Source organism: Schistosoma mansoni, chromosome 3 (genome assembly GCF_000237925.1).
Source record: "Schistosoma mansoni strain Puerto Rico chromosome 3, complete genome".
Lineage (NCBI taxonomy): Eukaryota > Metazoa > Platyhelminthes > Trematoda > Strigeidida > Schistosomatidae > Schistosoma > Schistosoma mansoni.
In genome coordinates, this window is record NC_031497.1 from 14475175 (window position 1) to 14491298 (window position 16124).

Here is a 16124-nt window from a genome sequence, read left to right on the forward strand (position 1 = left end):
GATGGAATATCATAGGGTTGAGACTAAAGGTAGTGCTAAAAGGACTTATCCAGCGACCAAATTGTTATGTCTATACCAAACTCAATCCTTATTGAGACAATCAAATGTGAAGCCATACCCGCTTCATTTTCCCTCCAATTGTGTTTAACAGTTTACATGTACGCGCAAAAGCACATACTTCGGAAGAACAGAAAGAAGGGTTTGTGTTCACAACTTGGAACATATTCCACAAAAGTTGAAAAGGTTTTCAGTGACGTAATTGCTTGTCATTTGTTCGACCATGGGAATGAGATAAGAGTTTCTAAATCTCCCAAGATGATCAATAAACAAAGGAATTTAAAACTGTTAAGCTTTGCTGAAGCTGTTATGATTAGGAGATTTTGACCCAATTTATTTATACAAAAAGAAACAATAGTCAATCTTATTTTAACCTGGTGATCTTATTTTTGTGAGGTCATTGCGTAAGACTTCTTTCCATAAACTTTACTTACCATTTCTAGTATCTTAATTCCTACTTCAGAGCTTTATTCAACTAGTCTAGTCTACTTAATCTACCTTTGGTTTCAAAAAATTCTGTCCTAGAATATTCATATTTAAACTTATAAACAAGCGGACTTTTGAACGCTGTTGATTATTCCGTATTTTGACCTTCATTATTATTTCTATTTCCACATATTAACTCAATTTATTCTATACGCTTCTGATATGAAGTATATGCATAGTTTTTCTTTTGATGATCAATACCATGGTTTCAGATTGTAAGCAACTGATGAGAACTCACGAAACAAATTAATTCACGTTAATCTGCTACGATATTCATCCTTATTTAAATCCTCAAGATTTTTTGTAGGACTAATAGCTCGAAAATGTCATTCATTTTGTGAAAGAGCGCTAAACTTATTCATCAGTTCACTCGTTAAAACGTTATTTAATTGGTTACATTTTTATTTTTCACTTGGTGAACAATCTTAACCTTTGACCAAGTAACTATTTATATAAGAAATCCCAACCTGAGTGGGAAGCTTCATTATTAAAATCAAAATTACAATGTTTACAACTTATGTATATTAATAACCGACTAACTGATGTGACTCTGTGGACGTGACATTAACTATATTAATAACTCACATAATCATAACACCCCACACACATTTGCACCTTTGTTATCATATGTCCTTGAATCACCATGTTTCCATCCGACTTTCCCAGTCTTACCATTACCTTGTTTCAGCTATAAATAATGATATTGAGCCAAAAGTAAGTTTATTATTTCTATTTTGGATATTGATATGATTGATCGGTCACAATAATTATCAATACTAAAGTTTAAGTTGATGGCTTCAAATAAACATAGCATAGGATAGAAATTTAATGGTAAATTAATAAAATATTTATTATATCTAAATGAGTATAAATGTGAGTTCTTGTCGTTTCGATTGGTTATTTAATCGCTTTGAAGAAATCTTTTACAATATGTTACGAAACGTCAGGAATTCAAATTCCTATCCATTAGGATAACACATCTATATATCATCATTTTATTATTAATCGACCATAGTGTTATATTCTAGCGAAAATCAAACAATGGGTAACGTCTGAGAAATATTAAATGATTACTATTATATATATATATATATATGTTGCTATTGTATAAATATTGAGTAATTAGATTATGTATATTTATATTCCTCTTATTGACCTATAGACTATTATTACTTAATTTACTATTCTTAAGTAAGGCCCAGTTTATAAATTACAGTCTCCCACAATCACAGCCACTTTTTGATCTGATCTTGTACAAATGTTATTTTCTGTTTTATGATATGATGTGGTCTGGTTGTCTTGCACATAACCCAGGTATGTTTGAAATAAATGATTCGTATAGTCGAAGCTAATATTGGTGTTCTGGACTCAACAGGCAGGGGTAGGCAGGGAAAAGGACCAATAAGGACGCTAGGCCGCTCATACCAGTCAATACGTCATTTGTTTGGCACAGTGCTAAGACGGCATAAGTCGTATTCCGATTTGCGAGTGAATCACGTGACATATAACCGGGCTAATAGTCACAACACGGTTTTTATAATGAATGGTATTCCTTAATATGAGCAACCGGAAAATATAAAACCTAATAAATTTTAATGAATTATATAACCATTGAACAGGTATTTTAGTTGTCATAATTCAGTGACCTGGTGGATAAAGCGTTTGGTTTTGAAGCAGTGGGTTCATTGATCACATTTTATTGTGGACATGAAAACAGGAGTTTTTCTATACATCTAGTTGACTCATCTAAGGTATGAAGTAAGTTCCACTCTTAGCCACAATCAAAAGATAATCAACTCATGGTAAGTAGTTTACAAGTTAAGTATGTCGACATTATACATTTTAACAATCAAAACTTATTGTCCAAGGATCGTGTAATGTACATCATACAAACTATACAAATAAATCATTTTTAGTTCGTAGGTCTACTCAGATCGGGATTTATGTTCATAATTTATTCATGATCTCTAGGTAAATTTTTTTATTGAATAGATTTTACATAAAGTCAAGGGATTCAGAAAGTAAGTTTTTGAAATTACTTGTTATATTAAGAATTATCATACGATATCTTTTCAAACAAATGTACATGTCAAGTATTTACGGTGATTTGAACAGTACCACACTCGCACACACACACACACATACACGAATTGACAAAATACTTTAAGAATTTGATTTCAAAATCAACTTAATTTGATAGAATTAATATTATAAATAATTAATTTATTCATGTGTGTATGTAGCTGGCATAACTGTAATTTGAATAATCCTGGAATTATGTAAAATATGATAAAAATTAAGAAGAAATATGTACTTTGGCAAAGACTGATTTTGTTCGGCTTGTCATTGAAATAATATTCTGTATCCTTGGTAGTACACAACTATTTAATAATTGAAAACCTTTTATTAACCAGATCAGTTTTTGGAATTGTTTGTATAATTATTCCTTTTTCATAGAGTTTAAGATGAAAATCTTGAAAGTATACATGAACAGTAATATTTCTGATGATTTATACATGTGATTAATCTAACAATTAATTAAACGGTATATGAGTGATTCGAAATTAGGATTCAGTCTTAATACATATATCGTAATATAAATCATCATTGCTCTTCCATTTTACCAAAGTTATATAGCTCTCAGGAAATATATACAATGTTTCCTGGAAGGATTTAGCTGATTAATTTGTAAAGGTCATCATAACTAATACCACAGAGCCTATAATTCATGAAGTGATAACTATGGGTTGTATTTGTTAGATCAATTTCACTAACAATTCTCCTAAAAGTATACTAGGGAATGAGAATTAGAGTATAAAATGGATTTGGATGAAGAGTTATCTTTTTGAAGATTGTGAGTTACAAAGTTCACACGATACCAGTCATGATATTTTTACAATAATACAATGTATTGTACTATATTACAGAATTACGGTTTATTTTATAAACCCCAAAGGTCGATACGTTTTCTCAATCCAAGTAATGTTTTGATTTCTCAAGTTGAAAGTGATTATTTCAATTTTGAGATAGTTTTTATTTTACCAAGAACTGACTTCGCCTATTAAACATTTGTAATCTAAAGCGCACTGAATAATTTCCTCTACCTAGTTTTTAGATTCCTCAGAAATAGACACCTAGAATCTCGTTAGGTAGTGAACGAAAAAATAATAACATTTGAAATATTTAAACATTTATTGGGCATAATATTACGTAAGTTCATTTTTCATTTTGTTCATTCAAATATCATTACCATAACGCTTGTATTATATCCATTTTCATTATAACAATAATAATTTTAAAGAATTTAACATTCTCCTTCTTCTTCGTCAATAAATAAAACATTATGAATTTGTAATGTATGATGCATAAGATGGCTGATGAGAAAGAGAACTTCGACTAACTCAAAATGAATAAATTTTTAATTAAGCTATACATTCGTATATATAGTTATATGAAAAATATATGTCTATAGGAGGCTAGGAAAGATTGCATTATAAATTGATTCGACAATTCATATCTGAAAGCGTGAGTCAATTGAAGCTAGACCACCATGGAAAACCTGGAAGCACTGGACGGCCGTTTCGTCCTATTACGGGACTCCTCAGAAGTGCGCGTCCACGATCCCGTACTCGCGAGATTCGAACCCAGGACCTACCAGTCTCGCGCCAGAGCAATTATGTGATAGACCACGGAGCCAGCATCCAACAGTGTTAATGTCTATGAAAATACCAAATCTCCACAAAACCCCTTCTGATAATTCATATCTGTCAACTGGACTATCTGACCCATAAATTGTTTTCTTCCTTACCTCTTGATTAGTACGTAACCTAATTTGTTATTTATTGTCAAATCAATTTAGAATTATCGATTGTAGATTTTCTACAAGTTATAGGCTTATTTATTAATGAAGAAAATTGAACATTTTTCCTTGAAATCAACTCAATACAATAATGAAATATTTTGGAAATTCCCTTAACAATCTTATATGGATGGAATTTTTAATACAATAAAAATTCATGTTTTATAACAAAATTCAATATACATTTTTAGAACTAATTGAATTTTAATAAAAACATGGTTATTTATTATTTATTTAAATACATAAATATTGGAACAAAGGGGCACCAGATACATATACGCCACACAAATCTTATTTGATTTGTGTGAGGGCTGTGATACTGCTCAGGTGCCCGAACCGAAGCAGATGGTTTTCTTAGGGGGCCACACCCGGATCCTTCAGCCTAAAGGTCTAATCCACAAGGCAGTAGAGCATCGTAAGAAGATGCAGTCCCATGGTAGCCGATGACCAACGATTGATGCATACGCCATTTGTTCCTTCAGGATACTGGGGCCTATGTGCACCAATGGTTTGGAATCAGGGTTTTCCAACTCCCCTAGGTGAACTTTTCGTGTCCACCAAACCGGGTAAAGTGCCGGACATTCGCTCTTCGTCCTATCAATTTCGTAAACACCCCCGCCACGAGAAGGCAGTGAGTAGGACTTCCCTGGCATAGGCTATATACGCGTGGCCATGTGAGAGCATTTGGAGAGGGAGAGCGGACTCTCCCCACTCTCGGCCGTACCAGGGCATTTGGGGGCATGATAACATAATTGATCAAGTATATATTTCAACGTTTCATTTATGATATAGATATTCTAAAGAAAGTTTATTAAACAAATACAAATGTAATTTTGAATTATAACAGAAAAATATTACTTCATGGATGCTAAATAAGCTTCGTATAAATCATTATTCTAAATTATTATCCTTTGATTTGAAATCAGGCACCAGAAATAAATAAGATTTGCATTAAAAACTTCAAGTGTTTTACATTTGAAATACTTGGAAAATGTTCATGAATGATTACTTGAAGAGATATTACTAATAAGAATTGTAAATGATAATAATATATCATTTCATAACTATTTATTATTACTTATATAAGAACTTTCGTCTAAATTAGAGCGAATAATTCCACGGTATTTGAGCGCCAATGTCCTATTCAATGTACAATGAAACGAAGAACCATACACTTATTTATATTCGATAATTTTGATGTTTGATTATAACTCGTTGAAAAAACTTGGACCAGATTGCCAGGCGAAACGTTGGATTTACTACAAATTCATTCGCTGAGATTTTACAAATATATTATTCCTAATTAATATTTATTATTACTATTTTGAGTTCTAAACTTTTTAAATTATATCAGCTGTAACCTATGTGAAAATATCTCCTTAATAAAATACAACCATACATTATACTGTAATGATGCTTAAATAATAAAAATTCATTCTATTTTCAATCAATAGTAATCCTATCACTTGACAACACGCTAAAAAAAAGCTGAGAAACTATTACTTGACTGTTTTTACTTGATACTTATAAGTAAATAAATTTGTACTGATTTGGGGAAAAGTTTTGTAAGTTTAGTGAAATCATTTTGGATTTGTATTTTTGTTTACAACTCCATTCTACAGAATTGGATCAATTCTCATGATTGTCTCACTGAGAAGTAGGAATATCAAAAGATAACGTCTGACTTGTGAAGTATTATTATTTAACAAGAATACGTCGGTACTTTTTCAAAATTTGTACCTTATCTAAAATTGTCGGAAAAGGTATTAGAATGATGTGCAATAATTGATTTAATAAAATAACATTTTATTCGAAGGAACTGTTAAGATTTCATTGTAGTCTGAATATTAATCGGAAATAGCAAACCTTCTTTTGTATCAGCTAGGATGTTGATCGCTTATAAGTCAATCAACTACCAAAGTAGTTACTAACAACTTACAAGATATAGGAGTTGTGTTAACTTTTATTGGTGAATCGGGGAACTAAACAAGGTTTAGGTTAATTAGCATGTTTGCTAACTTTACCAACCAATGAACGTAATGTAACCCACATGTCAAATGATTTAACTAAGGTAAGACATTAAATATAATGGGACATAGAGTATCGATGGTAAGTGTGTGGTGCCATGCTTCGTTAATCATTCACCTTGATTACCGTTATAATACAATTCTTAACCGTGCATAAAATCAGAAGGCAAAGAGAAGCGGCAGCTACAGTTTTATTGACAAATGATGCAGGCCAGAAAGTTACAACCACATGAGTAAATATCAGCAAGCGAAACAAAAATGACACGCATTGAAGATGGCAGGTAAGCCAACTCCCTTTAATCAAGCGTTAATCAATATTTATAGTCAGACAAGAATAAATGACAGACATGTGATAAGTAGGATAAGAGTGTACACACACCCACGTTCATATAAAAATGGTCAGGGTTAATGAGTGAATAATTAACAAGGTGAAAACATGACTCATGATGGATAGGTGAATTGACCTGCTCAGAAGTTAGAATAAGGCATATGGGCTTAACACAACAATCGATACTATAAGTGTAAATTCCTTTTCTGTATCTGTTAGCATTTATCAATAAAGTATATCAGAAGCTACATATAGGCACGGGGAAACTAGCTGCCTTAGTGATGTAGTGAAGTTAGACGCAGTGTATTTGGGAATGATGGTAAATCAGCTGACGAGGTTGTGAATCTACATTGACTGAGATGGTTGGGCCACGTGTTACGTATGTCTGAACACCGATTACCACGACGCGCAGTAGTGACTAGTATTGGGGATGGTTGAAAGAGAGGGGCGGCCAAACCAAAACGTGGCATCAGTGCTTGAAGTCACTAACTTCTGGTCTGAGCCACGTTGGTAGATGCAGACTACTTGGTTGGGGTCCACGCGACTAACGTAACCAATGGTTGGAGACTCTGAAGGATATGGCTTAGGATCAATAATAATGGCGTAGATGTATAAGCACGTTATCTTCCCTTAAACCATGAGATTAAAATCACTCTACACCTTTTATTATACGAACTAATCATTTCTCGCTGAACCATACCCTTATATGCAATCATTTTTATATATTACTACCACTGAAGTAACTACTTGTATGAATTTGGTGTTCATCATGTTGTGCTAATGAGGTTTGGCAATTTGGATAGTCCTAACTTGTAGCTGACTGATTGACCTAAAGATATATGGTTGGTTTAAGTAGAACTTAGCCTTAAGGTGTGTGAAACCAGAATCTATAACAAATTATTAATGGCCTCTAACACCATATAGAATAAAAAGTGTTCGGGAAAATCTTTTCGAAATGGAGGAAGTTATTTGTTTATCTTATGTTATTACTTTACCATGAAGTTCATTTGTTTTTGTAACCATTTAGTCACTCATACTTGCCCTTCCCTATGTATATGCTCGTATATACATGAATAATCGATAAACTAGTAATGTATCTTTTTCGTACCAGAGCTTATTTAAACTATTTGTTATGGTAGTGTCAAATGGTTGTGCTTGTAAATTTTCGAAAAACTGACAAACCACTTTGTATGTATCATAACTTTTTAATTATTTACAGTGAAGATAATCCTGATGTGCAAAAACTCCTTCAGTGAAACTGAAAGCATCTGACATGCTCTTGTGTTGATAACTTAATTCAATGTGGTCTATTTACTGCTTCACAACTATAACAAAAACATCGCATTATACTAGAGTTTAATATGATGCAGAATACTAATAGCTCAGTACAAAGATGTTCAAATGATTTTGTTATTTTTTTAATGACTTGATCTAATCCCATTATGAGATTGATAATTTAGAGGTGACCGATTTGAGGAATCTGTTTCTTTCCTCGTAAGTTATCGTCAAATGTTATAAAAATAGGTGTGATTACCAAATTTTATGGATAAATATTTATGATCAGAAGGGGTTTTGTGGAGATTTCAGTATTTTTCATAGTTGAAATCATGAGTCAATTGAAGCTAGTCTATCAGTTAGCTGCGCGAGACTGGTAGGTCCTGAATTCGAATCTCGTGAGGCGGGATCGTGGATGCGCACTACTGAGGAGTCCCATAATAGGACGAAACGGCCGTCCAATGCTTCCAGGTTTTCCATGGTGGTCTAGCTTCAATTGACTTATGATTTCAACCATGAAAAATATTTATGACTTATATTCACTTGGTGTTGTTTACTTTTGTCTTCCCATTGTTATTTAGGATTGCAGTTGATCAGTCTCTTGTTGGCATATGTGCGGACTGCCTCGATATTACCTGAAGTCACAAGCTTTATAAGCAAACATGGATAGTGGCTAGAAGTAAAATCCAGGAAGCGCGTGTCGTCCTAAGTGGATAACGCAATGGCATTTGAAGCAAACGGTACTGGGTTCGAGTCCCAGAGTGAACACTGACTCTGAGATACAGGCACAACCAGCTGACGAGTCCCAAACACGACGAAAGCGCGTCATGGATTCCACTGCTAGCCACTATCCATCTTTGTTTATTTATGACTCATGTTTCCATCCATATACAATAGGTTTCAGTGTCCATATGGTGAATCTATTAATTGACCAGAAGAGCAAGTCGATCTAATTAAGTAGTAGTATTTAGATTTTTTATTTGGTTTTCTCTAACTACTTTTGATAAACGAATACATGATACATTGACGTAACTGTTTTTAATACTGTAAATCCTTAAAACAAGCAATTAGTTACTTGAATTACATGATTGTTTTTACAATTGATTGATCATTGAATAGCGACCAATGCAACCTATGTCAAGTCTCTCTTAATACCGATTGGATTCTGTCGATCATGTTGATATGGAGCTAATAAACTACGTGATTGTTTTTCTAACGACCATTTGAATTAAGCTATCAAATGCTAATTAATCATTTTGATTATGAAGTCAAATTTGTGTAGTGCTAAGATTTTTGTCACTTGATGTTTAGATAATATCAACTAAAGTAGTGAGAACTGTCAATCCTTCGAAAATTCTATAAAATGAATTCTTTTCATACAAGATTACATACTTCAATGAGCCCAGGGATTTCGATAATGGTAACCACTTTATTAACCGTCATTGTTTCATCAGTACTTATCTTATGATCGAAGTAAACTGATTATGATCTTTTTTTTCTCAACTAATAAATATCTAGTGGTAAAGTTTGCCATTACCTACATATTGATACAACAAATTAGTCCTGACCATGATTAGGATTTAGAAGATACACCTTTAAACTACGGATTAAATTGTTCCTGCTATATTAGGGTTGAAGTTTACCAGAGCGACATATTGATGTGGTATTTTAATGTTAACAGCCATGTTCCTGGGGTAACCAAACTTTTCTGAGACGTAAGAAAACATGATTTTCCGAGTGCATATATTTAAGGCTTTGAAGCTTGACAGATCGCAGATTATGTACTCACATCTAGCTCTCATTAAATACAACCATCGCGGCTTCTGATAAAATCTGTTCTCTCAGGAATAATACAGTTATTTGGAAGCTGACTGTCCAAATAGATGAATCAGTACTGAGGATCACGAAATACATAAAGCTAAAATCGGCTCGTAAGCTACTATAAACTAAGTTGGGGTCTACAATAATTGGATAGATACTGCAGACCCCACACGCTATGGAACTAATAACATCGTCTTGCAATGATTATTCAGAAAAAAACAAATTTGGATCCAATTCTTCAGCATGATCTTTGACTTGGTTCAACCAACACTTAGTAATACGATTGAGAATGGATTCCACTATCGACTCCGTTAGCCTTCATTGATTTCAAAAAGTCCAACTCAGGATATATTTGCATTGACTTATAACTATAATGCCAGTCTTCATAAACAGAAAATGTGTCGATATCCGAATCCCTAAACTCAGTGGGTACTTTATTACATCCGCATATTATTGTGGTTCAGTATCCCTTACCATACATAATAATTATTCCGTTGACTGTTCAGTTCCTTTAAAACAACATTCAGTTTGAAACTATCAGGAAATACAGCTTTGAAACTATAACACTTCATCTCGTGTCATTACCCGACCACTATTTCAACAACCAAAACGCCCATATAAAAAATTATTAATCATTCTCATGCCATGAATTCTTATGCAGTATTAGTGAGGATTTCAAATAAACTAGATTTCTAGCCAGGTTAGCTTTGGAGATGTTATAATTTCTCTTATTTATGACCAATCTATTCATGTTGCTTAGTATTCCTGGACACCAATTCACTCGACAAGTCCCCGAATCAGAATACGGTTGGACAGGAAAGGTGTTATATTCCGAATAACAAGGGTAGATGGAAGTGAGAAGCGCAATAAGCAATACGTTACTATGTTTATAGTTTTTACACGAGAAGATTCTAGAGTCTTCTCTAAGTATCGACTAGCTCTGATTGGATAAGAACTAGCCAATCAGTGTGCACCAACGCAATCGTGTATGACACCTGCTTTAAACCAATCTATGTCCCGCTAACAGAAGATGAGAAAGAATACTTTTGGAACTAAATTATTTTCAAAAATGTAAAAAACATGGACTTGTTTATGATATTATGACGTGTCTTAACGTAAAGTTAAGTAGCTTTCGAAATGTGTAGAATAGCAGTCGAGAAGTTAACCAATAGTACTTTTCCTATATCTCCAACAAAATACTATTATTGATCATCGCCACCATTGGGATATGTATAACCTCTGCTTACTTTCTCTTCCACGTAAGAAGACCAAAAACAATATATATATATATATATATATCATTCATTTATCAGAGTAACCCACTTTACAGGCAATAATAATTATAGCAATTGCAAATGGAAGATTATTTCATTTACAATTTACTTATGTACAAAATAAAATTTTAAACATAGAATTGAGTTAACGATCGTTTGTACAATAGATTACCGAAATTGAGAAAAACCAAAAACCGAAAAATAATAAAGAAAATCGAATGGTTATTCAAAAGAGGAATGAAATTGCAACCGATTACTGTCAAAGTATTGAACGAAAAATAGACATAAAGTAGAATATACTCGAGCGAAGAGATCACTTGAAGTAACAAGTAATAAAATTTAATCGACTTGGAAGGTTATATATATATATATATATATCGACTAGTTCTTTAATAAGCGAAAAAAAGGAAAATGCAGTAAAACAAATCTACGAATATACTACAAACATTTCCACTAGTTGTGTAAACACACATAATAATCGAATTGTCAGCAGGATAGAACTGACTATGACTAGTAAATACGTCGATCAAGTTCTTCTGAACCGTTGGTACAAGGTAGTTCATTTAGCCATTCCGTATGTTCTAAGTGTGATCTAGGTTTAGATGTGATGTCCAGCTGATGTAAACACCGAATCGTCGTTACCACATCTAAACTGATTGACAACGTAGCATCTCTTAGTCGTCGGCCAGCAATCCACATTGAAGAGACCAGGAAGCAAATATTATACGTTAGTATGACTAAACCTAGCCCATAGCTAGGCGATACAGATGAATAGCCAAAAGCACGAGAAATAAACTGACGGAAGACCGACTGTTTCTTAGCTTGGATCGGGCGAGGTACCGTTGATTCATCTAGATTATTCGGAGATGGAGAACTAAATGGATTAATTGTACGGATAAAGGTAAGCCAGTTGAATGAATCGAAGTATTTGCCACTGATCAGCTTTGTCCACCAACTGCTAGATTTCTTGCTCGTTTTTGTACTCGGACAGTTGGATGTATTTTCATCACAAATAAATCGGTATTGTGAAGATTCGCAGACAAGACTTGAACATTCTGCATATGTGGGTAACAAGATAGCTTCTGTTTTAAGTGGACTAGGTAAAGTGAGTGTGGTTAATCCTAGCAGATTGGTTTGCAGAGGAAGTGCGGCACTTAACATTAGGAATAACAAAATGTTCGCCAACATAATATCCAAACTCGTTGCGCGATATCTCGGTCGAAGAAAACGAGCACATGGAAGTGAGTAAAAACCCCACAAACTTAGTACAACAAGAAACAGCACCAGGCAGACCTAGAAAAAAAATCAATCAGTCGGGAACGCGATAAACAGAATGTTGTAAACTTGAAAATTATTTATTATGTTTAAGAATAGGTTTGAAAATATAAATTCCATAATAATTACCCAATTTTAGCAAAGTAACATTGAAGAAAGCACCTATTATACCCGAAACTAATAAATATTTTGGTCAGTAAGTAAAATTCCTTGTTTGTTTACTAGTTGCATTTATTAAAGAAATTTTGAGACACCATAAAAAACAAGTACTAAATGTGAAAAAAGACAATTCAGTATGATGTCCGTTGTGAATGCAAATGTTCCAGGGAAATAACTAGAATTGTTGATCAATGTTCTTGGTGCTATGAGTTTTTCGTTTATTAATGATAGGCGCAAACACGAGAAAACAGATAAATTCCTACTCTTTGATTGAATATACTTTATCTGACAGGAATTTCGTCGCGACTATTATGGGAGCGCAAGTCAGAAAACTCGTTTTCATACACCTAATAGGTGGAACAAAGCCAGTAAGATCTTAAACTTCAGCTTGAACGAATGAGCCACATGACGTGTACCAGTGGTAGAAGGAGTAAAAACCTAAATACGCTTTCATATATTAAATGTGTTTACCAAGTTTAAACCAAATCCATCAGTACTGTGGTATAGTTATTTAGCAAAACGGTGAACACCGATGCTTATGGAGCGAAATGAGCATAATTATTGATAGTCGGTTTGAAGTTTATCATTAATACATAAAATCACTTGTCGTCTAGATATCCGTAGAAGCCCGTATCTTAACTGACTTACTAATCAAGTAATAAAAATGACGGGAAGACGGTAATTCATACCTACCAGTATCTCTAATCCTTGAATTCAGGATCTTGTACAATTCATACTCCAAAATAGGGTTCCAGAACGTCATTAGGAAGCATGTACACGCACAGCTATTTATCTCTAGAATAACTACCCGTCAGAATTTTTATTTATTTAAACACATATATATTGGTACAAAAGGGCACCAGATACATATGCGCCACACAAAATAATGAAAGTAGGAAGAGAAGGGATGAAAAGATGAGGCGGACTGAAATGTACAACCAGAAGACTCTTTCAGTTAAGAAAGTTAGAACCACTCTTTATGTAGAAATTAGAAGAAGGTTACAGAAGGATCGCCACTGGCTTCTATTCTGAGCCATATCTGATAACGTCTCTAGACCCGTCAGAAACTAATGGAGCACTGAATATAGTGAACCTAAATATCGGAACAGGTACAAGTTCTTTAGTATTATAACCACAATTTGATGAAGATTGGTGGTATGTGAGAAGCTTGCGTCTATGATACCCTGCCAATACCATTTAAACACCAATATATTGAAAAGCTTCGTAAACTTAACAGAATAGGACATTCCAACTATTATGTATTAAGTGTAATGGGAGTAGAGTTAGTGAAATTGCCATTTAAAATACCATATGATTACAGATGAGCAGATACGCTGAAAATGTTTGAAACCAGTCATATCCCACTTATTTACATACACAAGAGCATGTGTAAATGATGGAAAAATTACCTGGAAAGCAGCCCCAATATGTCCAAGTGACGAAACAGGTTTTAAGCCAAGTGTAAAATTGTAATCTGCAGAATTACCCGGCAGCGATGAATAATATTTGCTTTCTGGTGTCACCAAATAACTACTGCTGTCTTTACTATCATAATTGCCAAAAACCATACTCCATAAGAGATCAATGATATTGAAAAATACAAACGATTCCAATAAGCGAAACAGAACAAAAAGCAAGATTAAACAGAAGAAATAAAAAAGCAAGTGTGTAGATTCGTGTACAAATCCCAAAAACGTACGTGCGTTTATACGTTGTCTAATCTGTAATACTTCTAAGTTCAACAAATCCAACTTATTTGTATACTTAAGTAACAGCTCTTCTTTTGACTTGACATCAGTATAATTCCGAAAACAAATTGATTTGTGAACCAAAAAATTATTTTCGTCATCCATCATATTGTTAGTAGTACACAGAAGTTGGACACAATTAATGTCATCCATGACGGTCAACGCTTCAAAATTCAATTGTTCAATACGATTATGCAATGTTTGTTTTGGTGTTAAATTCGGTAAAGAATGTATACTAATTGTGATTAGGTTTAAGACAATGGACAGTAGACCCACTGGAGTACAAATAAATAATAATAACAGTCCTAATAAAGAGGCTGTCATTTGAATCAATTCTAAAGCTGACATAAATATCACCTGGATGAAAACGTTCTGAAGAAATCTAATCCATCCAACAGATTTTACGTAATCCAGGAGAAGTGAAACTGGATGATTTTCATAATAGTCAAGGTGATGAGTAGGACTGACAGAAAAATAAGTCTGATGATGGGATGTACGAAATGAGTTGTTATCACTAGCAGGTAACACATCTGATAAAAAATAATAATTCAATGCCGATACAAAGCTGGTTAGCGACCATGACGTACCAAAACACAAAATGTAAAAGAATAAAACCATCGTGAAAGAATAAATCAAGCGTGGTGTTAAGGAATGTGGTTTATAAAGAAATCCTTGAGAATTTAACAGAAAATAAGAAAATGGTATACTTAAATAGGATATTTTACACCCGATATTAATAAGCAGTATCAAATCTTGTATTAACTCCCCATTTAACCATTGTACATAATAGGATTTAGGAAAAATAAATAGAATCTCATTGGTGATAATGGTGAACGGCAATAAACTGTATGAAGTCAGGCCTATCGTCAATGTAAATGTACATATGCCCAAGACTAGTTGGTGAGCTAAACGTTCACCCCGATATGGCTTTAATTCACATTCCGTTCTAGTTAGAAAATACTGCAATGTGATATGAGCAATAAAGAAAAGGATGGTGAATAGCAAAAACACAACAACTAGTCCACGAATTTCATCATAAAATTCTTTTGCTTCATGACTGATCAATACCAATTCATCTGTCTGGTCCATGTAATCATTAATAACTAAAAAAGAAGAAATTTGAACATGTAATAAATGAGAGACAAAGTAGATATCATCAATATATTATACTAAATATCGATCGGACATCTAATCATCTTTCACATTTAATTGCTCTGGTTTGTTAAGTGAATTCAAGTGATCTAAACACGGAATGTATTTTTCGGGTTTCAAAAGGAAACTAAAGTAGAACATTGTTGTTTTAGTTTGCCTATGTATGTTTTTACTTTGGACTACACAACATACAAATATGTTTCTCTTTAACTTGCTTGAATCTTAGATGTCTTGAAATTTCCTTGTACATTTGAATAGTTTTTGTCATAGTTGTAATACATTTTTTCTAAAAGTGAACATCATTTCAATGAAAGCTATTTTTCCTTCTAAACACTAACAATATAAACACACGATAGTTATTTTGGAAACCAGTTAGTCATAATCGACACAGAGCCTAACACAATTACGCGTTAACCCAAGTCGCCATACCATCTGAGCACGACGATATAGAATCAATATAACGAATACAAACCCAGCCAAAATAATTGTAGAACCAATGACAGTGGAAGAGACTGAATACAGAATAGGGTTTGAGAAGACAAAGTGAAGAGTTTTGTGTATGAAGAAATACTGAGATTTGCTCTAGAAGATACGGTATGAGTGCGTTTACGCATTCGAGTCAAGTCACCCAACGTCTCCAACTAATAGTTGAGATAACCAAGA

General features: G+C 33.5%; 1 protein-coding gene across 1 annotated transcript; it reads right to left on the reverse strand.

Moving 5' to 3' along the window:
• Nucleotides 1-11637: 11637 nt before the first annotated feature.
• On the reverse strand, nucleotides 11638-15398 carry Smp_197540 (putative poly(p)/ATP NAD kinase; the record flags this gene model as incomplete). The annotated part of the gene is made up of 2 exons (XM_018799348.1): nucleotides 11638-12420; nucleotides 13971-15398. The coding sequence occupies 2 exons, from the start codon at nucleotides 15396-15398 to the stop codon at nucleotides 11638-11640; spliced, it is 2211 nt and encodes a 736-aa protein (XP_018651146.1).
• Nucleotides 15399-16124: the final 726 nt, after the last annotated feature.